The sequence below is a fragment of the Drosophila miranda genome, chromosome 4 (assembly GCF_003369915.1).
Source record: "Drosophila miranda strain MSH22 chromosome 4, D.miranda_PacBio2.1, whole genome shotgun sequence".
In the NCBI taxonomy this organism is placed as follows: Eukaryota; Metazoa; Arthropoda; class Insecta; order Diptera; family Drosophilidae; genus Drosophila; species Drosophila miranda.
Genome location: NC_046677.1, coordinates 4,898,603 through 4,924,414, shown reverse-complemented (window position 1 = coordinate 4,924,414; position 25,812 = coordinate 4,898,603). Strand labels below are relative to the sequence as shown.

At 38.2% G+C, this 25,812-nt stretch overlaps 5 protein-coding genes and 2 long non-coding RNA genes across 7 annotated transcripts; 5 read left to right on the top strand and 2 right to left on the bottom strand.

Moving 5' to 3' along the window:
• Positions 1-3,602: 3,602 nt before the first annotated feature.
• Positions 3,603-5,507, top strand: LOC117188871. Its single transcript, XM_033393392.1, has 2 exons — positions 3,603-3,802; positions 5,436-5,507. Exon 1 carries the CDS (start codon positions 3,675-3,677, stop codon positions 3,798-3,800), a length of 126 nt encoding a protein of 41 aa, XP_033249283.1. The 5' UTR covers positions 3,603-3,674; the 3' UTR covers positions 3,801-3,802; positions 5,436-5,507.
• LOC117188870 lies at positions 3,915-6,529 on the top strand. The gene is made up of 3 exons (XM_033393391.1): positions 3,915-4,059; positions 5,436-5,513; positions 6,037-6,529. Exons 1-2 carry the CDS (start codon positions 3,932-3,934, stop codon positions 5,473-5,475), a joined length of 168 nt encoding a protein of 55 aa, XP_033249282.1. The 5' UTR covers positions 3,915-3,931; the 3' UTR covers positions 5,476-5,513; positions 6,037-6,529.
• A 1-nt stretch (position 6,530) lies between these two features.
• LOC108161429 (protein tyrosine phosphatase type IVA 1) lies at positions 6,531-9,745 on the top strand. Its single transcript, XM_033393388.1, has 4 exons — positions 6,531-6,942; positions 7,113-7,279; positions 9,360-9,491; positions 9,556-9,745. The coding sequence occupies exons 1-4, from the start codon at positions 6,823-6,825 to the stop codon at positions 9,665-9,667; spliced, it is 531 nt and encodes a 176-aa protein (XP_033249279.1). The 5' UTR covers positions 6,531-6,822; the 3' UTR covers positions 9,668-9,745.
• Positions 9,746-13,399: 3,654 nt separating this feature from the next.
• LOC117188677 (putative mediator of RNA polymerase II transcription subunit 29) lies at positions 13,400-14,873 on the bottom strand. The gene is made up of 3 exons (XM_033392869.1): positions 14,333-14,873; positions 14,153-14,266; positions 13,400-13,901 (listed from the first exon to the last, which is right to left on the bottom strand). Exons 1-3 carry the CDS (start codon positions 14,656-14,658, stop codon positions 13,400-13,402), a joined length of 942 nt encoding a protein of 313 aa, XP_033248760.1. The 5' UTR covers positions 14,659-14,873.
• A 113-nt stretch (positions 14,874-14,986) lies between these two features.
• LOC117188868 (protein tyrosine phosphatase type IVA 1-like) lies at positions 14,987-19,004 on the top strand. Its single transcript, XM_033393389.1, has 4 exons — positions 14,987-15,394; positions 15,565-15,731; positions 17,809-17,940; positions 18,005-19,004. Exons 1-4 carry the CDS (start codon positions 15,275-15,277, stop codon positions 18,114-18,116), a joined length of 531 nt encoding a protein of 176 aa, XP_033249280.1. The 5' UTR covers positions 14,987-15,274; the 3' UTR covers positions 18,117-19,004.
• A 1,199-nt stretch (positions 19,005-20,203) lies between these two features.
• On the top strand, positions 20,204-21,038 carry LOC108161430. The gene is made up of 3 exons (XR_001775464.2): positions 20,204-20,316; positions 20,382-20,898; positions 21,024-21,038. It is a non-coding gene; the product is annotated as an uncharacterized LOC108161430 (long non-coding RNA).
• Positions 21,039-22,400: 1,362 nt separating this feature from the next.
• On the bottom strand, positions 22,401-24,083 carry LOC117188873. The gene is made up of 2 exons (XR_004472927.1): positions 23,281-24,083; positions 22,401-22,863 (listed from the first exon to the last, which is right to left on the bottom strand). It is a non-coding gene; the product is annotated as an uncharacterized LOC117188873 (long non-coding RNA).
• Positions 24,084-25,812: the final 1,729 nt, after the last annotated feature.

Here is a 25,812-nt window from a genome sequence, read left to right as displayed (position 1 = left end):
GTGAAGTCAGGGATAAACGAGTCAGCATCTCTTCCTTCTCCTTTTTTCTATCACATACCTCCCCACAAACACAATATACCCTCTGGAACCCTTCTGAGTACCAGGTATAATTGAAAGAAATTGCAACAATGTGATTTTTCGACAAGAGCTAACCTTGAAAGACATGCAATTTGTGAGGCAGAGGCAGCCAAGTGACAGAGGACATGCATTCCGATAATTGCAATAACAAGTTGATTATTTATCATTAAGACAAACATCAGAACGGAGGGCAGCTGTCTCTCAGCCCACACTTGCAATCCCTATCGCTATGGGGAGGGCAACACTCCAACCCAACCGAACAGAACTGAGCCTTGGAAGTACGTCAAAGCGATAAAGGCTCTGGACGGAATGACGCATAAGAAGCCGTCAGTAGCAACAGCAGAACACGCGTCATACAAATTATTACGAACGGACGGGCCACTTGGCAACTGACAGATTGTTAGGTTTCCTCCGATTTTTCCACTCGGAAACTCTCTAGATCCTACCAGCGCCTGCTTCTGCTGCTGTCCCCCTCCCAATTGATGCAAGAGTTTCCTTTAGAAATTCAAATTTCCATTATGGCGAAATAGGTTTCCCCCAAAGAGAGGAACAGCGCTACCCCTCCCTTTGCAATTTGTCGCAGAAAATCAATAATTCCCAACAGAGGCCCCATTTGCGGCTCGTTTCGGCTTTTTCTTGCTTTCGGGTTCTGTTTGTTTTCCTTCACTCTGCCCTGAATTTCTGTCTGTGTTCTTAACGTGTCTTCTGTTTGATTAAGTTGGCTGAAACAGAGAGAAGCCTTGACTATGCCGATAGACAGCTTAATGGTGGCTGCTCTTAAAGCTGTGGCTGGAGGTAAAATTAAACCTTAAGGTTAATGTTTTGTGGGGGAAATAATTCAAAGAAGATACACAAATAGGAGAATATTAATAGATGGAAAGCCTTGACTATGAATAGATCTTACTTAAAATGTTCTTTAAATATAGAAAGAATATTTAAGGGATTTTTAAAGGTTGTGCAATAAGTGGAGAAAGCCCCAGCCTTAAACATCGTTTGACTCTTAGAGAACATCTGTTCCCATCGAATTGAATTGCACACTAATGCACTCGTAATAACAATAGACATTTCCCAGGCATTTCCATATCTCTCACTCTCTGTTTATATAATGTCTGGGCGGCTGTCCGGGTGCGTCTGTCTCTCCCGCGCTAATCGACACCTCTTCTCTAGTGTCTAGACTTTGGTTCAGCCTCTGGTTTTGGGACATCAAATTACTTGCGCGCACTTTCATACTTTCCGATTTGTTTATGAATAAACCACGTCAATAGACATGATATAGATGTGTCCGGCTGCAATTCCAGGGAGGAGGTATTGTGTTGAGTCTGGGAAAAATTGAAAGCGAAAGCTGTTGCACGTACATATACAAAAAAAAAAGATAGACAGAATTTTGCAGTACTTTGAACCCCAGATACCAGACGGGAGACCCGAGACGGAGAGACACAGACCCCGAAATTCAATTCCCTTTTTTTTATGGTTTGTATCCCTCTTCACATTTTTTTTTTGTGAAGACGTTTTTTGGGTTCCTGTTCGGGAAGTTCTTTGTCTTTCGAAATGCCATTGACTGTTGCCTGTGCGGAGAGTCCAATAAACTTTTATCCCTGGCCACAAAGACAGCTGTTAGCCAAAGTGCAAAAAAAACTGTATTTAAAACTTTTAATAAATGTCAAATATATGGGGGAAAAGGGGTCTTGTCCAAATAGTTTCTTGAGTTCTGCAATGGAATTTGCAATAAGAAATTCCAATGTTGTACAGCAACCCTTATGATGTTGCTTTTGAATGATGATTGCCATGATTATACGATTGATTTCACGAAATGCGCTGCCAGATGGGGATAACACTTACTTTCTTAAGAGGTTTTTCCTTCAAGAAGCTCCATTTGTTCGGAAGTACTTCAAACGTTTTATTTTCCACCTCTTTGTTGTTTTTAAAGTTAGTTTTTCTGACTGTTCTGGCTTTAACCAACTGAACAGCTGATTTTGCTGCTGCCACCTGTTTTTTGTACGCAGTTAAGTTGGTTGCGCCTCACCATATCGCGAAATGAGGACTAATCCTTAATAAAGATATAAACTCTCGAATTAATTTGCACTGTTCACAGCTTTTTATATTAAATTCAGTTGCAAATTTTGTAATAGATAGATACCTAATAGATAATGACTGATGATTAGATAGGATTACATGGCCATCGGTAAACCTCTATTTAAAGTTTCAGTAAATGAATAGTTTCGCAACTTTTCAATGATTATATGTACATATAGGGTCCATATATACTGTGGAGCAATATGCTTTCTGTTTATGTCTGAGTGAGGGAATGTGCACTCAAGTGTAGCTAATTTCTATAGTAATAGAAACGTTATTTGTGGTTCCACTGACGTCATTGGCATTTGCCCAGATCTCTATGGAGGGTCTAACAGGTTTCAGTGCTACGAACCTTAAGACCATTTCCATATTAGGTTACACGTTTACGCGTGTAAGCCACAGCCTTAGCCTTGATTAAACCTCATTATGACTTTGTTTACGGCCCTTAAATAAACGCCCTGGCCTTCAGGCCCAAAGTTATATTGATAAAATATAACTTTCTTTTATGTGGCTTTTAATTATAATATTTTGTACAACGTCCTTCCGAAGGCAGGAAGCTTTAATCTGGTGCAGAGACCCCACTCGATGGCACAGCAGGCCACTCTTCCACTGAGAAGCGCTTGAAAGCCCCTGTGGTGTGTGCTATTAAATGGTGATGGGAGTACAGGTGGGATAATCAGAGTCTGGCCTGTGTTTGGGCATAAAAATTCGCCTTTAAAAGGCCATCAGTTTCCCAACCTTGACCTTAGGCATTGGGAACTAGGCTGTAGATTAGGCGCTAGTAGGTTGTATTAATTATATATCCAATCCCCAACTCCCACACATCATAATAAAAAGGGTTCTTCAAAAAACTTGGCATTTTCAAGGCTATGTATTTCCCTGGTGCACGCCCCAAAAAACTTTTAACATAATTCCCACGCGCCTGCCAGTGCGTTCCACAGTTTCCACATTACTTTTTCCTGTTTTATACGAGTATATTTATCCATTTACAGCCGTCGAAAGCGATAATGAAACAATTAAATTGGCAATAAATGAAAGTGTTTACAGGGGGAGGGGGATAGAGGGGTTTCAAGGGTGGGCTATATGTCATAAGACCATTTTGTATGTGTGCTTTCCGCAGTAGATATGTATTTATTCGACAGCCGCCTTTAAAGCGCTTTAAATATTCACCAGACTGTAAAATCTGTATATTCGCATGGCCCCCTGGGCAAGGGGAGGGAGCTGCAGAACGGCAGCAGAGCGGTAGGCGCCTCTAGAGTGAGAGCGAACGGTAGGGGGACGAAGTAGGTGCTTGGAGAGAGCGAGAGCTTGCTCTCTTCGCGTCAATTGAGTGTAGAAATGTGCGTCATTGAACAACTGACAGTCGTAACGTTTCACTCGCTCTCCACTGCTCTCTCCTGGTGTATGTTTTGTGCTCTCTTGCTGAAAGTAAGTCTCCACTTGGCCGAACCCGGACACGGACCCGCTTTTGGGCGGCCTGTCGACGTGTGGAAGCTCCCTCTCGCAGCATTCGACAGAAAAACATGAAACAGTGCTCATCGTGGAGCTTCAGAAGTCTGCTCCTCAGTGTTGCAATCGATCAACGTCTTAGAATTGACACCTGTCGATATCTAATCGAGATCCTCTCACGCCGCATTACGGGCGATTAAAGGTAATATCAAACAGCTGCAGTGTCTCGTTTAAGAAGTGCTTAGAGTAAGTCTCCACTAGCCCAGAGAGAGAGCGATTCTGGAAGTACAGGCCGCGTCGGCGATTGGCGCCCTTCACTCAGTCGATAGCAATGAAACAGTGCATATCGCGCAGCTTTAACTGTAATCTGCTCAGTGTGGTAATCGATCAGCGACTCAGAATTGACACCTGTCGATATCTAATCGAGATACTATCGCGCCGCATCTCTGGCGATCTACGGTAAAATCGCAACTAATTTCTGAAGTGTCGTCATAAGCCAGCCCCCCCCTTCAACAATCGGGCAGTACCTATATATAATCATATACAAATATATGTACGGACGTAGTCTGTGTGATTTTTTCATTTTCGCCAAGACGCAAAAACACAAAAAATACTCTCGGTTCGCTCATTGCATAAGTCACGAAAGTAAGAAGGAATCAAGCAGGCAGGCAGGCAGGCAAGAGAGGATGCCAAAATAAATGGCACCATCAACAAAAGTCTTCCAATCTGTTTCTGTCTGTTGTTTATCGTGTCATGAGGTGTATCTGAGGTGTATAGTCATATGCTAACAAGTGAAAGTAGTTTTTTGGTTTTTGGTTTGCAATTGTATCAACAATCGAAAGGTGCTGTTGCTGGCTGGCTGGCTAAAAGAAATGTGTTAATTAGTTCCACGCGTCTAAGAACCGATTCGATAAGTAATCTATAATGGTTTCCATTCGCAAGTATTTTCCCTGGTAACAATTCTTGCTTGAGGCCAAAAAATTCAATGGAATTGTTTGTCTAATACCAAAATAAACAAAACGGCTAGCAGCCAGACATCCCACCTATAAAAAAAGTTCAATATTTGCTCGAAGAATTATCAAATGTTTTATATATATCCATCCACTCATACAGGCACAGTGTTCGGTCTTCATTTTTGTGGACCATTTTTATACATATGTTTTTCAAGAACAAAAACACATTTAAATAATGTAAATCTTTTGTGGAACGGACACGACATTTTCGTTGACTTTGGCTTTGTCTCGGTTCGCTTTTAGGGAATATATTTGTTCAAAAAGATTTTCTTTTACGACAGCCAACGACCTACTTATTAAAATTCACAGAAATATGAAGAAAGTATACACCGGGAATATTATATTCCTTAAAAGAAATTGACACGGAACGGACTATTTATAAAACTTTTAGAATATGATAGCTGTTTTTTTCCTCATGGGCTATGATAAATATTATGGTTTGGAGATTATTTATGGTGGTATTAAATATCTACTAGATTGCATTTTCTGAGCGGGAATTGTACTAGACTTGAAGTTTCCTTTCTTTCGCAAAAATGGTCTATAATTAAATTGAGAAAAAAGCCTGATCGATCACCCATAGCTGATTAAGCTTTGAAATACTATATTATTTCCTATGATACGAATATCAGTCTCTTGCGAGTAGCCGAACCCATTTTGAGGATGTAAAACCGATTGGTTTTAAGGTCAGACCTTCATTAAAACCTAAGCAGTACCTTAAGTATTCCTTCATTGAAAGCCTATATATAACTATCTTCAGTACCCTTAGATATCTCCTTAAACACAATTTTAATATAAACATTCCATCATCTTTTGCCTTTGCAGTTGGTTAGACCTGTTCCCACATCTATGGAGTTTCATCTAGACAGTGCAGAATACTGCCAGGCACAGCACAAATAAAAAGTAAGTTTAAGTTTCCTATAGAGCCCATGATCCAGAAATTTCCACTTCTGATGGAAAATTAATTGGCTCAAGGAACAGAGTAGCCTTCGGGCAGTGCGTGTGCCGTGGGTGGGTGGTTCTTTGGAAAGACTAAGGTCAACTGGCTTTAACAGGGAATTAAGTGCGGTTGACCTTTATAGCCAATTTATTGCTCTTGCCGCTGCCACTGCCAATGCCGCTGCCACCGCCTCCCGCCTGTAAGAACTGAACAGAATGGATAATGGAGGAAGAATGGCAGAGCGCGCGTGTTCCAGAGATATTTTGCAAGAGTATAGAGTCTCTACAGAGTCGCTCCTCAATTATTCCATTGCGTGTAATTGAACTAAATTGCTTTTTCGTCTTCAATTAATGGGAATAATACGAGAGTATTGCTCCAACCAGTAAGGGTGCAGCTTTGGGCGATTTAAACCAGATTTTTCTGGGGACCAGCTTTTGCTGTATTTGATGCTTACTAAAGAATTCTTTTTCATTCTTTCGTTTGTAGGTAATCAAACCTCAAGCAAGGCGGTGATAGCCTGAGTGAACACCGGTCACCGGTCTGTCTCTTCAGAAGTGTCGACGCGTCGATAACTTGTGTGTGTGGATCATATCAGCGGATCAGAAGATCGGCTGGATATAGGATATATAGCGGCAGCAGCAGCAGCAACAGCGGGCCAACACAACGTCTGTCCGGTCTCTCACTCCGGTCGTCAATCTATGAGAGCGAAAGAAGGAGAGAGAGAGAGAGAGAGAGCGGAAGCAGCTAAATCTACACCTCCTTAAATTTTTTAGCATCGCAGCATCGTCTTCATATCATCGCTGAAAAGGAAATCTTTTTATTGTAACATCGAAAACTGAAAAAAAAACGTTGTTAAATCCGAGAGATAAACTGAAAAACTAACAGGGATTTAATTCACGGAAAATTTCATACCATTTTCTTTGTGATAGAAGGAAAAAAAAAATCTACAATTGTACTTAAATTAATTTAAAAAAAAAAAGATCACCTATAATTTTTACTTGGAAAATTGTACTCTAGTTTTGTGTTTTTTTAGTGTAGAACGATACAAAAAGGAAGAGAGCTAATTATATTTAAATTTATTTTTTATACACTAAACGAAACATCAATTGTAGCATCTAAATACGCTGAATTTTTAAAACTAGGAATCAAGAAAACTTCCCCTCTAAGAACTCAAATTGTAAAAGAAACAAATCACCCAAAAACTTTTCATTTCTAAGTGGGAAAAACACCACAGTTAGGACTGCTCTTTTTTTCCTGTAATTTACTGTTTTTATGAGCATCACTATGCGTCAAAAAGATCTACGCCCAGCCCCGGCTCTAATAGAGTACAAGGGCATGAAGTTCCTAATCACCGATCGACCTTCAGACATAACAATTAATCATTACATTATGGTGAGTGCATTTAGAATAAGAGGTGGGCATGGAGGTAATCAAAAAAGAGTGCAATCAGTCCGAATAAATGACTATAAGGTGAATTTTTGAATGCCTTCATGCCCCGATCTCTACCCCAAACCTATTCCTAAGGCATCCCCGCACTTATATCTTATTTGTTTTGTATATAGGAACTTAAGAAGAACAATGTCAACACTGTGGTGCGTGTTTGTGAGCCAAGCTATAATACAGTCGAGCTGGAGGCACAGGGCATCAATGTCAAGGATCTGGCCTTTGAGGATGGCACCTTCCCGCCACAAACAGTCGTTGACGAGTGGTTTGAGGTCTTGAAGGATAAGTAAGTAAACGCTATACCAAATATGGATCTCTTGTTAGTCACCTAGTTTATATATATTTTTTATTTTTCATCATTAAGCATAAGACATTTTAAATATTGTTTACATTTATGTAATGGAGTTATGGAACTATGATTCTATATTGTATAAATTTGGAATAGAATATGTACATCGTAGACCACACCATATTCATCGAATGTAAAGCCCTAAAGAACCTTCTCTCCAGATCCAACGAAGTGATTGTATAGTGTGTAGTTTTTTAATATTTTAGAGTGTATAAATGCAGTAAAATCATTCAATTTCAGTTCTTATTCTTATAGAACTTAATTAGAAATACATTCTAAGTCATTCTGATGTCTTGAAGAAAATTTACTATAGATCTAGATCATTCTTGATCAATTTCTTGGCGTGTAATATATACGAAATCAATATAGTATAGATCCATTATTGATCGTCCAACAATTGCCACAAAATTAAGATCATTTAAAGGTTTTGCATAGATTATAGATCAATTTCTGTGTAAAAAAACCATTTAATAGAGGCAGATCCATAGATCAGACATGGAATTCTCACAAATGATGTATCTTAGATGCAAATTGGTAGCTTTTCAATCGCCTGAGAGCTGTAGGGCCATGGCAGGCAGGTGCCCAAAATTTTATTCGGGTCATAAGAAGAGAACCTCCTGCGACTATTGCACTACGGGATGCGAATTTGTATGAGACCTTCTCAAAGGCATGGATCGACATGTTAACGAGAATATTCGGAGATATGCGAGTAAATCCAGGTCTAAATCGGTTTTGCAAATTGATTTGAAGGATTATAGATCAATATTCATTACGTTTCTAAAGCAGACTGTATACAGAACCGTATTTTATAGATATTTTGTTCATTATGGATCATTATAAAGAAACCATTAAATCGTATTCCCGAATCACAGATCTAGTTCCGCGTTGCTCCATTACTAATCATAGCTTAAAGTCATAATTATAGTGTATTATTTATATCATAGATCATTCGTTCGAAGTGTACGCGATAGAAAATACCTCAAGCGATCTTTATCAATTTATTCAGTATTATTTGTTGCTTTGAAAATCAAAAGAAAACTAAATTCCATTTTAAATAAAAATCAAAATCAAAATGAAAAATCTTTATGCTGCGCTAGCCAAACAAAATATCAAAAAAAAAAAAAACAAACAAAAAAAGCTGTCATAAAATCGAATAAAAGATGCAAAATAATCAAAGAAATATATAGAAATATGTAGCGCCCCCACCCCATGCTGTCCGGCTTAGCTCTCCACCGATTTATGATTTCTATTAGAACTCTTTTTATGATTTGCCTGTACAGATTTTGTGTTTGAAACCACTTGTAATTTTATCCCAACAAAACTATCTGCACATTTTTATCATGTTTTCTTGATACTTTTTTTTGGTTGTATCTCTCCATTTTTCACTTGATCTATTTTGAACCTCTTTAATCTATCGAATCTATTACCAAATGTGAACTTACGTTACTACCTTCCTTCCTTGTGTGTGCTATATTTGATTGATACAATTAACGCTGCCGCCTGTGCCCCAAAAATAGTTTTAGACAGTCCAACACCACAAGCGCCACACTATCCTACTACAAACATAAGCGTTTCTCGCTCAGACACATACCAAAAACAGTTCCACCAGAAACAACAGCAACCGGTACGGCCACTACTTCAACAATCAGGCATTCGGCAACCAGAGCCAGCCTCTCGTCCTCCGTCGCGGCGGCATCAGGTCGGAATATCACAGATACCGATACCATTCCCCTAACAACAGCCTATGACAATCTCAATCTCAATGATAATACCGGCAATGATAATGAAGCAGCATCATCGGCAATTTATAATAATACTGCATTTGTTGATAATGAAACTTGTCGGTAAGCCGTAGACCTTAGACATAGAGACACAAAATCAAAACCAAGTTTTAGCTAAGCGAATAATCAGTTTTTCAAATATCCTAATCTATGTAACGTATGTGTATAGGAATCTGTTAGATAACTCTCTGTATAAATATCCCTATAATGTTTATTACTTTTGTTTCGTTCTTTAGATATCGACAAACTCCAGAGGCCTGTGTGGCCGTTCATTGTGTGGCTGGTCTGGGACGAGCTCCTGTTTTGGTGGCCCTGGCACTGATCGAATTAGGCTTGAAATATGAGGCAGCTGTGGAAATGATTAGAGAGTGAGTACCATAACCTTACTCTATAAAGAATAAACCCAACTAAAGTTCAAATTCTATCTTCCAGTAAACGACGTGGCGCCATCAATGCCAAGCAGCTCTCATATTTGGAGAAATACAAGCCCAAGGCGCGTTTAAAGCACAAAAATGGCCATAAGAATTCATGTTCTGTGCAATAGATTTCCAAACACCATATGTATATTCCCACCAGATAAAAAGTGTTCATTTTTTCAAAAAAAAAAAAAAAAAAAAAAAAACAAAAGGAGAAGAAAAAGAAAGTAAAAGTAAAAGTAAAGAAAAAGCGGATTGAAAGGAATTAAAACAAAAAGAGAGAATCACCCAGAAACACCACAAAAAATCCCATAGGCGAACAAATTGAATCACAGCCCCTCCCCAGCCCCCCAGTAATTATTATAAAAAAATCTCAAATTTCATAATGTATTGGCATCCAATTGTAATTTTTTGTATGTATTATTTAATGTAATTTATTGTTATTTTATGATTTCCGAAAACCCCACAAAAACCAATGCTAAAAGAAATTTCGATTCACGATACCATATTCACAGACATTGTAATTATATAGATGATGTTTAGGGCCCCAAATACCCCATAAAATGGTTGTAGAAATGGGCCACCCCCCACGAAACGTAGTTTACATTTACATATTATTCTGGAAACAAAAGAAAAACAAAAAAAGCTACTACTCTGGAATAAACAGAAATACGAGCAAAAGAGAACACACAGAATGTGGAACAGTAGAGGTATCCATCCCTTAGACCCAAATTAAACAGATAAAACAAACAAGTGTAGAGTGAACAAAAATATAGATACTATATATACAGATATATATATATATATATATATAAACCAATTAAGCGGAGCGGCAGACATAGACAGAATTTAGACACCACGAAAAATGTACTTAATGCGGTATTTAGTTGTGAAATTTTGAATACTTTCGATATGGTTTTTGTATGCTTACTCTCTCTTCTTTAGCTGCTATCAACGAACGGAATTATATGTCTAAATACTTGATTTTCTACTTGCATTATACAATTACATATATATTATATATGCCAATCCCCTCTTTTATATATATAGTACATATGCTAAGCCCCCCCCCCCCTACCCCGTTGCCACTGAGAGCATCAAGGAATATACATATATAGTATATATATTTGTATAATAAAACTACAAATTTTTACATTAATGACTTACATACATTCAGTGAAAAAAAATAGAAAATACTTCAAATAATTTGCAGCAAATAAAAACACTCGAACAAGAACAAAACACCAAACAAAAACACTAAGTAAAAAATTGAGAAAATGAACATGAAAAAAAAATTAAAAATAATTAAACCTTATTATTAAAAAATAAAAAAATAAACAAATTATAGTGTGTGAGATGTGACGAAGATGAAAATAAATTTAAAAGAAAAGAAAAAAAAACAAAAGCCGAAAGTAAAAACAAATATAAAGCTTACAAATTAATTTATCTAAAATATTGAATTGTAATTTTTTAAAATGTTAGTCATTACAAGGAAATAAAAGCGATATATATTAAAATTAAAACAAAATCAATTGTGCGATGATCAATCAGGGATGGGATGCAGAGGCATCAAGGATGTTCGCCCGATCACGACCAGATCGAACAATAAATGTCAGCATTATGCGATGTGAGAGAGGCGTGGAACGGCAAAAAACGGAGAAAATTAAATATGACTGGTGAAAATATAATCGATCCTTGATTGGGCTCCATCAAATCGGGGACATTTTTGTTGTGAATTAGTGCCACTAAAAAATTACTTTGTTAAAGAAGGACCATAACAAAAACAAAAAATTAAACTTTAAAAATGGTATAAAACTTTAAGTTTAATTTTCTATATCTTTAGGTATATCCACTATATCGACACGAATAAAAAATCCTGTGAAAGATCGTTCAATTCTCTTTTCAAATCATCAATTTTGCGGCTATGGATGCTGCAGAGGCCGAGTAAAAATTATAAAAGTCACCAAAGAGCAGTTTATGACTTTTTAAAAAAGATTTTGGATTGCAAATTTTATGCATGAGGATGCGATCTACAGGCCTCCAAACTAATTTTGGCGTCGTGCCAAGTACAAAATGATTTTCGCATAGTTTAATTAATTTTAAGCACTTTATCCCATAGTATATTTCTATATTTATATAGTACTTTCACAGATAACTTGATGGAATTAATTTGATTATGTATATGGCATGTTATGCCAATCACATTACCCGAGGATCTGAATGTATAGCTGTCAAAATCTTGTAATATGTTCTATTGCATTATTTTTCCAGTTGTTCATCACACTCCAATAAGCACAGATCAAACAAATTTTGTTTAGTTTCAGGCTTCTGTTTGTTTTCTGGTAACTACTTTAACTTTTCTTATAACATCAATAGAGTTCAACATTTTTGTTTTTATATTTTCCAGAACTTTTACGGATCGAATATGTGTAGCCCTTGTGGATCGTGCTGCAGTCCATGCTGTGGTCCGTGCTGCGGTCCCTGCTGCGGTCCTTGCTGTGGACCCTGCTGTGATCCGTGCTGTGGGCCCTGCTATGGACCCAATGTCTGCGGACCGTGCGGTGCAACGGGACCCTGTGCAGGCTGTTGTGGAGGCTGTTGCTGAGCAATAGGAATTGCAAACGACAGGGTCTAAACCTTCCATCACAAGTCCGATGAAACCTCCAGAAAGCTTGAAGCTATCGTGTAGTCTCTACGAATAAAGCATTTACAAACACAAAAATTTCACTAATCACTAATCTTCTTTATATAGTAAACTATTAATCTTGCCGGAGCTGTAGCGAATTTTAACGTTAAAAATGAAAAATCCTTGTCCTTGATGCCACAGGGAACAGTCGGGAGCAGTCTCTCTATAAGAAGGAAGACTCGAAATAGCGGAGCTACATAATGCGACTTAACTAAAAATCGAATACAAAATACAGGTACAAATGCAGAATCCTTAATTTCCTTGAAGTCAAAGTGATTGAAAACGATCAGCCTAGATCGATAGCTGTATAATCGAGATATATCGTCCCAAAAAAAAGCTGTAATTAAATCATTTCCATAGGCAAAACTTGGCGAGGACTTCCTAGGATCGTAAGAATCCAGACTGTCGTTCTGCATCAAAATCTCACGCAAGCAGATCGGCCTCCAAATAGCCGATATATAGTCAGAGAAAAAATGCGAATTAAATCAGACGTCATGAGCGAAAACACTCGGTATTAGGCGAACAGAAATCAGCAAAAGATCGCTAGTTTTTGTTTGTTGGTTGTACAGTGGCGGCTCAACCGGTGATTTTTTGCAGTTTCTTTATCGGCAGCCAAAGCTGGAACTAAATGCATAACGCCTTTTTAAATTTGTAAACCGATTTTGATTACAATCGCTATAGCCCTCCCATTTGTTGTCCGATCTTGGCGTTTCGCGAATCCTTTTGATCGGGCGAGTGTCCCGGATTGTTTGGATTCAGATTTGCATCTAGGACAATAAGGATATTGACTGTTAATCGTTGTAAATCACTCCCGGCCTGTGCTCGGTGGCGACCAATCCTACAGTCGAGGTACATCGCTTTCCTCCACAAGGACCTCTACTTTTGATGCAATCCTTGAAATGTGCAATATATTAAGTGCAATTAGGGCAAAGACTGCGGGATTTTTCTAAGAGTTTTAACTCTCAACCGCTGTTGAAAAAACTATCTTATTGAAAATAGATGAAGAGCTAAGCCAATATAATTATATTCTATATATATGTATTTGTTTTTGATATATTAAAATCCTATCGACATCAATTTACGCGTAAATTAGACCACGAATAAGACATATGTACCATCAGGGAAATATAAATATACATATAGACATATATATATATATATATATATATATATGTCAAGATATCACAATGGATATGTTTTTTTTTCTTTGTGCTCGGTAGATGGTAACTTTATGAAAAGGTAGATGTCGTAGTGTCGGCGGAATGTCGTGAAGATCGTCTTTTTCAGATGCTTTTGGCGCTTGTTTGGGGACTGTCTGATGAATCTTCAACGCGTTACCAAAATCGTTGCTGGTGTCCTTGCTCTGTGTTATATTTTTATGGATGGGTTTCGTATTTGTGTCGATTTCTGTGAGTGTTCTGCCTTTGTTGTGTTTCTGCTCCAACTCCTCTTTGTCGGTATTATTAAGGACTTTTTTGTCGGTATTATTCTGAATAGTGTGGATGGGGTTTGTATCGGTTTGTGTGTGGGTTTTGCTCTTGATGGGCTCCTGATCCAACTCCTCCTTATTTTGGGTATTGTTGAAGGTCTCGTTGTGGGTATTGTTAAGGATCTTGTTGTCGGTATTATTGGTTATATGATTTTGGTCCTTGGTGTCCGTTACGTCCTCAGTCCGGCTGCAAAATATTTCAATGTTAAATATTTTGTTATAAAAAGAATCGATTTCACTGTGACTGGACTAGAAATTGTGTCTTGACTTATGATTATCTCGTTGGATAAAGGGATTTATAAACTAAAGGTGTACAGCGTGTGGTGGTCTATTACTTTATGCATCCTTCCGGACACGGAGGGTCAAAATGGGTTTCCTAGAGTTGCTATAATTCTTTATAGAAAACTGTTAAATGGAGTTTATTGGATATATATTGACCTTTTATATTGTTTATTTTTGCTGCTGTTCCTTCTCGAATCTTTTTTTCTTTCTTTTTCCGCCTTTCTGGATTTCGTAGTGAATCTATCCAAGAGTTTGGTTATATTATGCATTCTGTTGAAGATAACATAAGTATCTATTGAAAGTATTACAAGAATTTTAGGTATATGATGGCTTTACCTTTCATTTTGTTCTTTTCTAAAGGCATAAAAGTCGTTATTTAAGATATTTAAGGACCTTGCCAATTGCTGAACAGCTGCTACAGTGCCTGAGATTGATTCTCGTTTTTGATATCTTGGTCTATTGCCTTTGGATGAACGGGTTCTGGCAGATGGTTCTATCGCCAAGGAGCCATCGCCCGAAGAGTTGGTTGAATTTTTTGCCACACTAAGAAAGTTTAAGTTTTCGACAGTCTCAACGGATTCGTCACTGTTCTGATATGAATTTTCCAATGAATACTCGCGTATTATGGTTCGATAGTGCTTTGGCTTCACACGATCGTGCATATGACTCTCCAGATCAATTCTCCTGCGGTGTTTTCTTAGCTCTCGTGCCAAACGGATGGAGTCGTAAGGGCTCTTGTGGCGATACCAAGAGAAATTTATGTGGAATAAAAAGGTCGTGTCTATTAAAATTATATTCTTTTTGTTTTTGTTATACAATATTTTCTGCTTTCAATTTCGGTTTTCCCAAAGTTCTGATGTCATACTTTGATGCGAAGCATTCAAAATTATCCGGTTACCAATTGGTAACCATTGGTACCATTTTCTTTGTGATAGAAGGAAAAAAAAAATCTACAATTTGTACTTAAATTAATTAAAAAAAAAAAGGTCACCTATAATTTTTACTTGGAAAATTGTACTCTAGTTTTGTGTTTTTTTAGTGTAGAACGATACAAAAAGGAAGAGAGCTAATTATATTTAAATTTATTTTTAATACACTAAACGAAACATCAATTGTAGCATCTAAATACGCTGAATTTTTAAAACTAGGAATCAAGAAAACTTCCCCTCTAAGAACTCAAATTGTAAAAGAAACAAATCACCCAAAAACTTTTCATTTCTAAGTGGGAAAAACACCACAGTTAGGACTGCTCTTTTTTTCCTGTAATTTACTGTTTTTATGAGCATCACTATGCGTCAAAAAGATCTACGCCCAGCCCCGGCTCTAATAGAGTACAAGGGCATGAAGTTCCTAATCACCGATCGACCTTCAGACATAACAATTAATCATTACATTATGGTGCGTGCATTTAGAATAAGAGGTGGGCATGGAGGTAATCAAAAAAGAGTGCAATCAGTCCGAATAAATGACTATAAGGTGAATTTTTGAATGCCTTCATGCCCCGATCTCTACCCCAAACCTATTCCTAAGGCATCCCCGCACTTATATCTTATTTGTTTTGTATATAGGAACTTAAGAAGAACAATGTCAACACTGTGGTGCGTGTTTGTGAGCCAAGCTATAATACAGTCGAGCTGGAGGCACAGGGCATCAATGTCAAGGATCTGGCCTTTGAGGATGGCACCTTCCCGCCACAAACAGTCGTTGACGAGTGGTTTGAGGTCTTGAAGGATAAGTAAGTAAACGCTATACCAAATATGGATCTCTTGTTAGTCACCTTGTTTATATATATTTTTTATTTTTCATCATTAAGCATAAGACATTTTAAATATTGTTTACATTTATGTAATGGAGTTATGGAACTATGATTCTATATCGTATAAATTTGGAATAGAATATGTACATCGTAGACCACACCATATTCATCGAATGTAAAGCCCTAAAGAACCTTCTCTCCAGATCCAACGAAGTGATTGTATAGTGTGTAGTTTTTTAATATTTTAGAGTGTATAAATGCAGTAAAATCATTCAATTTCAGTTCTTATTCTTATAGAACTTAATTAGAAATACATTCTAAGTCATTCTGATGTCTTGAAGAAAATTTACTATAGATCTAGATCATTCTTGATCAATTTCTTGGCGTGTAATATATACGAAATCAATATAGTATAGATCCATTATTGATCGTCCAACAATTGCCACAAAATTAAGATCATTTAAAGGTTTTGCATAGATTATAGATCAATTTCTGTGTAAAAAAAACATTTAATAGAGGCAGATCCATAGATCAGACATGGAATTCTCACAAATGATGTATCTTAGATGCAAATTGGTAGCTTTTCAATCGCCTGAGAGCTGTAGGGCCATGGCAGGCAGGTGCCCAAAATTTTATTCGGGTCATAAGAAGAGAACCTCCTGCGACTATTGCACTACGGGATGCGAATTTGTATGAGACCTTCTCAAAGGCATGGATCGACATGTTAACGAGAATATTCGGAGATATGCGAGTAAATCCAGGTCTAAATCGGTTTTGCAAATTGATTTGAAGGATTATAGATCAATATTCATTACGTTTCTAAAGCAGACTGTATACAGAACCGTATTTTATAGATATTTTGTTCATTATGGATCATTATAAAGAAACCATTAAATCGTATTCCCGAATCACAGATCTAGTTCCGCGTTGCTCCATTACTAATCATAGCTTAAAGTCATAATTATAGTGTATTATTTATATCATAGATCATTCGTTCGAAGTGTACGCGATAGAAAATACCTCAAGCGATCTTTATCAATTTATTCAGTATTATTTGTTGCTTTGAAAATCAAAAGAAAACTAAATTCCATTTTAAATAAAAATCAAAATCAAAATGAAAAATCTTTATGCTGCGCTAGCCAAACAAAATATCAAAAAAAAAAAACAAACAAAAAAAGCTGTCATAAAATCGAATAAAAGTCGCAAAATAATCAAAGAAATATATAGAAATATGTAGCGCCCCCACCCCATGCTGTCCGGCTTAGCTCTCCACCGATTTATGATTTCTATTAGAACTCTTTTTATGATTTGCCTGTACAGATTTTGTGTTTGAAACCACTTGTAATTTTATCCCAACAAAACTATCTGCACATTTTTATCATGTTTTCTTGATACTTTTTTTTGGTTGTATCTCTCCATTTTTCACTTGATCTATTTTGAACCTCTTTAATCTATCGAATCTATTACCAAATGTGAACTTACGTTACTACCTTCCTTCCTTGTGTGTGCTATATTTGATTGATACAATTAACGCTGCCGCCTGTGCCCCAAAAATAGTTTTAGACAGTCCAACACCACAAGCGCCACACTATCCTACTACAAACATAAGCGTTTCTCGCTCAGACACATACCAAAAACAGTTCCACCAGAAACAACAGCAACCGGTACGGCCACTACTTCAACAATCAGGCATTCGGCAACCAGAGCCAGCCTCTCGTCCTCCGTCGCGGCGGCATCAGGTCGGAATATCACAGATACCGATACCATTCCCCTAACAACAGCCTATGACAATCTCAATCTCAATGATAATACCGGCAATGATAATGAAGCAGCATCATCGGCAATTTATAATAATACTGCATTTGTTGATAATGAAACTTGTCGGTAAGCCGTAGACCTTAGACATAGAGACACAAAATCAAAACCAAGTTTTAGCTAAGCGAATAATCAGTTTTCAAATATCCTAATCTATGTAACGTATGTGTATAGGAATCTGTTAGATAACTCTCTGTATAAATATCCCTATAATGTTTATTACTTTTGTTTCGTTCTTTAGATATCGACAAACTCCAGAGGCCTGTGTGGCCGTTCATTGTGTGGCTGGTCTGGGACGAGCTCCTGTTTTGGTGGCCCTGGCACTGATCGAATTAGGCTTGAAATATGAGGCAGCTGTGGAAATGATTAGAGAGTGAGTACCATAACCTTACTCTATAAAGAATAAACCCAACTAAAGTTCAAATTCTATCTTCCAGTAAACGACGTGGCGCCATCAATGCCAAGCAGCTCTCATATTTGGAGAAATACAAGCCCAAGGCGCGTTTAAAGCACAAAAATGGCCATAAGAATTCATGTTCTGTGCAATAGATTTCCAAACACCATATGTATATTCCCACCAGATAAAAAGTGTTCATTTTTTCAAAAAAAAAAAAAAAAAAACAAAAGGAGAAGAAAAAGAAAGTAAAAGTAAAAGTAAAGAAAAAGCGGATTGAAAGGAATTAAAACAAAAAGAGAGAATCACCCAGAAACACCACAAAAAATCCCATAGGCGAACAAATTGAATCACAGCCCCTCCCCAGCCCCCCAGTAATTATTATAAAAAAATCTCAAATTTCATAATGTATTGGCATCCAATTGTAATTTTTTGTATGTATTATTTAATGTAATTTATTGTTATTTTATGATTTCCGAAAACCCCACAAAAACCAATGCTAAAAGAAATTTCGATTCACGATACCATATTCACAGACATTGTAATTATATAGATGATGTTTAGGGCCCCAAATACCCCATAAAATGGTTGTAGAAATGGGCCACCCCCCCACGAAACGTAGTTTACATTTACATATTATTCTGGAAACAAAAGAAAAACAAAAAAAGCTACTACTCTGGAATAAACAGAAATACGAGCAAAAGAGAACACACAGAATGTGGAACAGTAGAGGTATCCATCCCTTAGACCCAAATTAAACAGATAAAACAAACAAGTGTAGAGTGAACAAAAATATAGATACTATATATACAGATATATATATATATATATATAAACCAATTAAGCGGAGCGGCAGACATAGACAGAATTTAGACACCACGAAAAATGTACTTAATGCGGTATTTAGTTGTGAAATTTTGAATACTTTCGATATGGTTTTTGTATGCTTACTCTCTCTTCTTTAGCTGCTATCAACGAACGGAATTATATGTCTAAATACTTGATTTTCTACTTGCATTATACAATTACATATATATTATATATGCCAATCCCCTCTTTTATATATATAGTACATATGCTAAGCCCCCCCCCCCCCCCCCTACCCCGTTGCCACTGAGAGCATCAAGGAATATACATATATAGTATATATATTTGTATAATAAAACTACAAATTTTTACATTAATGACTTACATACATTCAGTGAAAAAAAATAGAAAATACTTCAAATAATTTGCAGCAAATAAAAACACTCGAACAAGAACAAAAACACTAAGTAAAAAATTGAGAAAATGAACATGAAAAAAAAATTAAAAATAATTAAACCTTATTATTAAAAAATAAAAAAATAAACAAATTATAGTGTGTGAGATGTGACGAAGATGAAAATAAATTTAAAAGAAAAGAAAAAAAAACAAAAGCCGAAAGTAAAAACAAATATAAAGCTTACAAATTAATTTATCTAAAATATTGAATTGTAATTTTTTAAAATGTTAGTCATTACAAGGAAATAAAAGCGATATATATTAAAATTAAAACAAAATCAATTGTGCGATGATCAATCAGGGATGGGATGCAGAGGCATCAAGGATGTTCGCCCGATCACGACCAGATCGAACAATAAATGTCAGCATTATGCGATGTGAGAGAGGCGTGGAACGGCAAAAAACGGAGAAAATTAAATATGACTGGTGAAAATATAATCGATCCTTGATTGGGCTCCATCAAATCGGGGACATTTTTGTTGTGAATTAGTGCCACTAAAAAATTACTTTGTTAAAGAAGGACCATAACAAAAACAAAAAATTAAACTTTAAAAATGGTATAAAACTTTAAGTTTAATTTTCTATATCTTTAGGTATATCCACTATATCGACACGAATAAAAAATCCTGTGAAAGATCGTTCAATTCTCTTTTCAAATCATCAATTTTGCGGCTATGGATGCTGCAGAGGCCGAGTAAAAATTATAAAAGTCACCAAAGAGCAGTTTATGACTTTTTAAAAAAGATTTTGGATTGCAAATTTTATGCATGAGGATGCGATCTACAGGCCTCCAAACTAATTTTGGCGTCGTGCCAAGTACAAAATGATTTTCGCATAGTTTAATTAATTTTAAGCACTTTATCCCATAGTATATTTCTATATTTATATAGTACTTTCACAGATAACTTGATGGAATTAATTTGATTATGTATATGGCATGTTATGCCAATCACATTACCCGAGGATCTGAATGTATAGCTGTCAAAATCTTGTAATATGTTCTATTGCATTATTTTTTTAGTTGTTCATCACACTCCAATAAGCACAGATCAAACAAATTTTGTTTAGTTTCAGGCTTCTGTTTGTTTTCTGGTAACTACTTTAACTTTTCTTATAACATCAATAGAGTTCAACATTTTTGTTTTTATATTTTCCAGAACTTTTACGGATCGAATATGTGTAGCCCTTGTGGATCGTGCTGCAGTCCATGCTGCGGTCCGTGCTGCGGTCCCTGCTGCGGTCCTTGCTGTGGACCCTGCTGTGATCCGTGCTGTGGACCCTGCTATGGACCCAATGTCTGCGGACCGTGCGGTGCAACGGGACCCTGTGCAGGCTGTTGTGGAGGCTGTTGCTGAGCAATAGGAATTGCAAACGACAGGGTCTAAACCTTCCATCACAAGTCCGATGAAACCTCCAGAAAGCTTGAAGCTATCGTGTAGTCTCTACGAATAAAGCATTTACAAACACCAAAATTTCACTAATCACTAATCGGCTTCTTTATATAGTAAACTATTAATCTTGCCGGAGCTGTAGCGAATTTTAACGTTAAAAAAGAAATATCCTTGTCCTTGATGCCACAGGGAACAGTCGGGAGCAGTCTCTCTATAAGAAGGAAGACTCGAAATAGCGGAGCTACATAATGCGACTTAACTAAAAATCGAATACAAAATACAGGTACAAATGCAGAATCCTTAATTTCCTTGAAGTCAAAGTGATTGAAAACGATCAGCCTAGATCGATAGCTGTATAATCGAGATATATCGTCCCAAAAAAAAGCTGTAATTAAATCATTTCCATAGGCAAAACTTGGCGAGGACTTCCTAGGATCGTAAGAATCCAGACTGTCGTTCTGCATCAAAATCTCACGCAAGCAGATCGGCCTCCAAATAGCCGATATATAGTCAGAGAAAAAATGCGAATTAAATCAGACGTCATGAGCGAAAACACTCGGTATTAGGCGAACAGAAATCAGCAAAAGATCGCTAGTTTTTGTTTGTTGGTTGTACAGTGGCGGCTCAACCGGTGATTTTTTGCAGTTTCTTTATCGGCAGCCAAAGCTGGAACTAAATGCATAACGCCTTTTTAAATTTGTAAACCGATTTTGATTACAATCGCTATAGCCCTCCCATTTGTTGTCCGATCTTGGCGTTTCGCGAATCCTTTTGATCGGGCGAGTGTCCCGGATTGTTTGGATTCAGATTTGCATCTAGGACAATAAGGATATTGACTGTTAATCGTTGTAAATCACTCCCGGCCTGTGCTCGGTGGCGACCAATCCTACAGTCGAGGTACATCGCTTTCCTCCACAAGGACCTCTACTTTTGATGCAATCCTTGAAATGTGCAATATATTAAGTGCAATTAGGGCAAAGACTGCGGGATTTTTCTAAGAGTTTTAACTCTCAACCGCTGTTGAAAAAACTATCTTATTGAAAATAGATGAAGAGCTAAGCCAATATAATTATATTCTATATATATGTATTTGTTTTTGATAGTTTAAAATCCTATCGACATCAATTTACGCGTAAATTAGACCACGAATAAGACATATGTACCATCAGGGAAATATAAATATACATATAGACATATATATATATATATATATATATATATGTCAAGATATCACAATGGATATTCCTTGTTTTTTTTTCTTTGTGCTCGGTAGATGGTAACTTTATGAAAAGGTAGATGTCGTAGTGTCGGCGGAATGTCGTGAAGATCGTCTTTTTCAGATGCTTTTGGCGCTTGTTTGGGGACTGTCTGATGAATCTTCAACGCGTTACCAAAATCGTGTAACGTGCAACCACGATGTAGGCGAGATGGTCCTCTCAGCTTGAAGCGGCACGCTGTCAATTTTCCGGCTACTGGCTCGTCGGCCACGAGTGTGGTGTTCTTGTTTATTTGCTCCTAAGCTGAGGCCTACCCTATTATTATTCTACATTTAATGCGTGTCAATAAGCCATATGAAACCGGACGGAAAGCACAACACCTAAAACGAAAGACAATAACTGCACTGGTGAACGGACAACGAAAAGAATTCCTCAGCTGTTCATGAGGAGTGATGTTCGCCCACCCTACCTTGGTCTTGCTGTGCCCGATACCACATAATTTGTTACAAGACCCCTTATATTATGCGAGACCTACAGGGGCTTGCTGCAGGAGATCAAACACTATTTCTTCTACTCAGACATTATAAACGTTTATTTATTTCTAATGACTAAAATTAGTGATCCCCAGTAATTTAATGTTCTCATTTGCCCTTCCCGAGTATTGGCTACGACTTAATTTTAAATAATTTGCGTAAAGTACTGTAAATAAATAAGAAGCTTAGGCTAGATATGAGAGAGAACAGATGATTTGAATAGGAGTGAAAAGAAAAGAAATGTAAGAAAATTTTATGTGAGCAATTGCTGGCATAGCGATCCACCAAAAGAGAAGGTGTAATGTACGAGAGGCGTAGGGAAAAGAATCAAGAGGTGACTTTCTGATGCCCTCTCTTTTCAACCCACTAATTGGGTGCGCTCCCGTGGCGAACTTTCATATTTTTATATATTTTTCGAACTTTCATATACATATTTTATTTATTCAATTGAACGACTTACAGGAACCTCCATCGACGAAGCGCTTCCGATTTGGGCCCCTGAAAAGTATAAAAAAAGAACACACACAATTCGCACACACAAAAAAATTGAGATGACGACCGAGTGGCTCAGGCAGATCGAGTTAATTTTAACGGTGATTGCCTGTCTCTTTTCTTCCCGTCCCTCACGCCGCCTTACATTCCTCTGCGCTCAGTCTTGCATTCCTATGTGCAGATTAGCGGCGCTTATCGGGCGCCGGTATGTGGGGGCTCGCCCGCAGCGCAAAGTTAGGTGGAGAGAGATAGATAGGGATAGAGAGCTAAAGAAGCCTAAATGAGAGGGAGAATAAAATAACTCGGGTATTGATGCTTAGAGCATCTGACTACGATCCGTTATTTGTTTCTTATATTTGATTCTTTTTTTTTTTGTTATTGTTATTTTGGGCGGGGCTGGCCTTCTATGAGAAATTTTCTAACTCGATCTGCCACTATTTGTCGCCACTGAAGAACACTTTTTTTTCTTTGCCTCCTCCCATGCGCACGGGGTATGGACGCATACGCGGAGCGATGAACAAGCCGACGCGGCTGCCGTCTGCCGGGCACTCTTTGGCCTCTCCTCTCTGGCTCGCCGAACTGCTCCAAGGCGACGACCCAAAGCTCCGGCGAATTTCTACGAATTTCAGCTGGCGGTCGTGGAAGACGAGCCTCCTCCAATTTAAGACCCAAACGGGTGACCCGTCGAAAGGGTGTATCGAAGAGGTTTCACTAATCACCGTCTCACTTCCTGGCTACTTTTCACTAGTTATTGTATTTATATGGTTTTTCTCTTTTTTCTTTCTTTGAATATTCAACTACGGCTGACACTATAGAGGACACTTGGAGAACAAAATCCAATGCTGTCGACCAGGCTTGGAATCTCGCAATGGCGTCCAATGCCATCTATTTATAGCCGTTTATCTTGTCCGACTTCGACTTCGAACTCGCTCTCCTTTCGACGAGGAAGTCTGACCTGGCTCTGACCCACTCTTTGATCCCAGGCCCTCTTTGCCGACTGTTAAAGAGAGTTTGTCTTGCCTCTCGTTAGACGGTGCCTAATTTTCGGCGGACCCCAAAAACCCTAGGCCTCCTCACAGCAGCTACAAGCCTCACCGTACAACTCCCCCCTGCCAAGATCAGACTTGGGGTGCAGAAGGCTCACAAGGATGAACCGCTTGTAGCTGTTATTGGCGGATATCTTTCCCGTGGTATTTCCCAATGCTTCGGCCCTGCAAATCTTCCAACTCATACAGCGAATTTCCTAGCTTTCTCCGAACTCTAGCCTTTACGAAGGCGTGCCCAAGCTTAGCGTTGTATCCAGCTTGGAAGTTGCTTTGTTTAAAATTCCTTCTATAAACTTCCTGCCCAACCTGGTATACTATCTCTCTTGATCTTAGATTATACTGCTTTTCATTACGTGCATTTTGCTTATCCATTACTTCACGTGCTTTCTTCCTGACCAACTCCAAGGAATCCTCTCTTGTAAAAGCTGCCGCCCTGTCTTCCAACATCTCTAGTGATCTCAGCAGAGAGTAAGTGCCACCAGAAGTGATCATCTGCTGACCAAACACCATGTAGTATGGCGTAGCGCCTACTCCCGAGTGGATGGACGATCTCAGCGCGCAACAAATGCTGCTTAAATTCTCGTCCCAATCTTTTTGATCCGGACGCACACACGCTCTGATGGCGGCAATCACTGAGCGATTGACTCTCTCGGAGGCATTTGCCTGTGGCGCGTGTACCGCTGTCAAGGTATGTGAGATACGGTGGCTTTTTAAAAGGCTTTGGAATTTTTCAGCCCTGAATTGGGATCCATTGTCGGACACTATGGTTTCGGGCACCCCGAAAGTATGAAAGAGATCCTCCCGCAAGTATTTGATAATTACATCAGCTGTCAGCTTCTTAACGGCTTTGAGGAAAACAAATTTAGAATAATGGTCTAACACGATAAAAATAGCGACGTGACCACTTCGTGACCTAGGATATGGACCAAGAAAATCAATGTATAGTCGCTGAAAGAATCTTTGTGATTCGGCCGGCTTTCCCATGGGTGGCCGCAAGGTAAAGTTTGGCGCCTTTGTGGTCTTACACTCACTGCAATTGTTCACATAAGCTTTGACATCGTTAACCAATCCTGGCCAAAAGTAGTACCTACGGACGCGCTCCAAGGTCTTGTGAATACCCCCATGCGAGGCTAACGGATCATCATGTGACTGTTTTAAGATCTCGCCGATCAATTCCTTAGGCACCCATAATTTCCAAGCAAACGAGTCATGAAGTAAGTCGCCATTCGCATGCTCAGCTCTCCGGTAAACTAAGTTGTCGACCACTTTTACGTCTGGCAATCGTTCCTGGTTGCTCTTTACCCGCTGCACCAATTCAAGATACCCTACCGCTCTGAAGTGAGGAGAATCTAGATCCACCAGGAGCCCATTACTCTTGTCTATTGCTGCGATCTCATCCTGGTGAACCCTTGACAATGCATCTGGGACTATGTTCTGGGTTCCCCTTCGGTGCTCGATGCTAAATCGGAAACCTTGCAATTTTAGTGCCCATCGAGCTAACCTCGAGTGCAGATCATTTTGGGACATCAACCACTTCAGTGAGGCATGATCCGTTATCACGGTGAATTGATGACCTTCGACATAAGCTCTGAACTTTTTAATGCACACTAAGGCCGCCAGGCACTCTAGCTCGGTCACTGTATAATTGCGCTGGGCTTTATTCAGCTTTTTAGACACGAAAGCTATCGGCATCTCATCCCCTTCTTCCGTCTTTTGGACTAGTACCCCCCCTACTCCCGTATTGCTCGCGTCGCAATGTATATAGAAGGGCTTTCCAAAGTCAGGACTTCTTAAAACTGGCGCCTTGCACAGCGTTTCTTTCAATTTTTCAAAGGCCTCTATTCCATCCTGGGACATGACGAATTTTTTTTTTTGTTTTAGCAAGTCTGTTAGAGGGGCGGATAGTGAA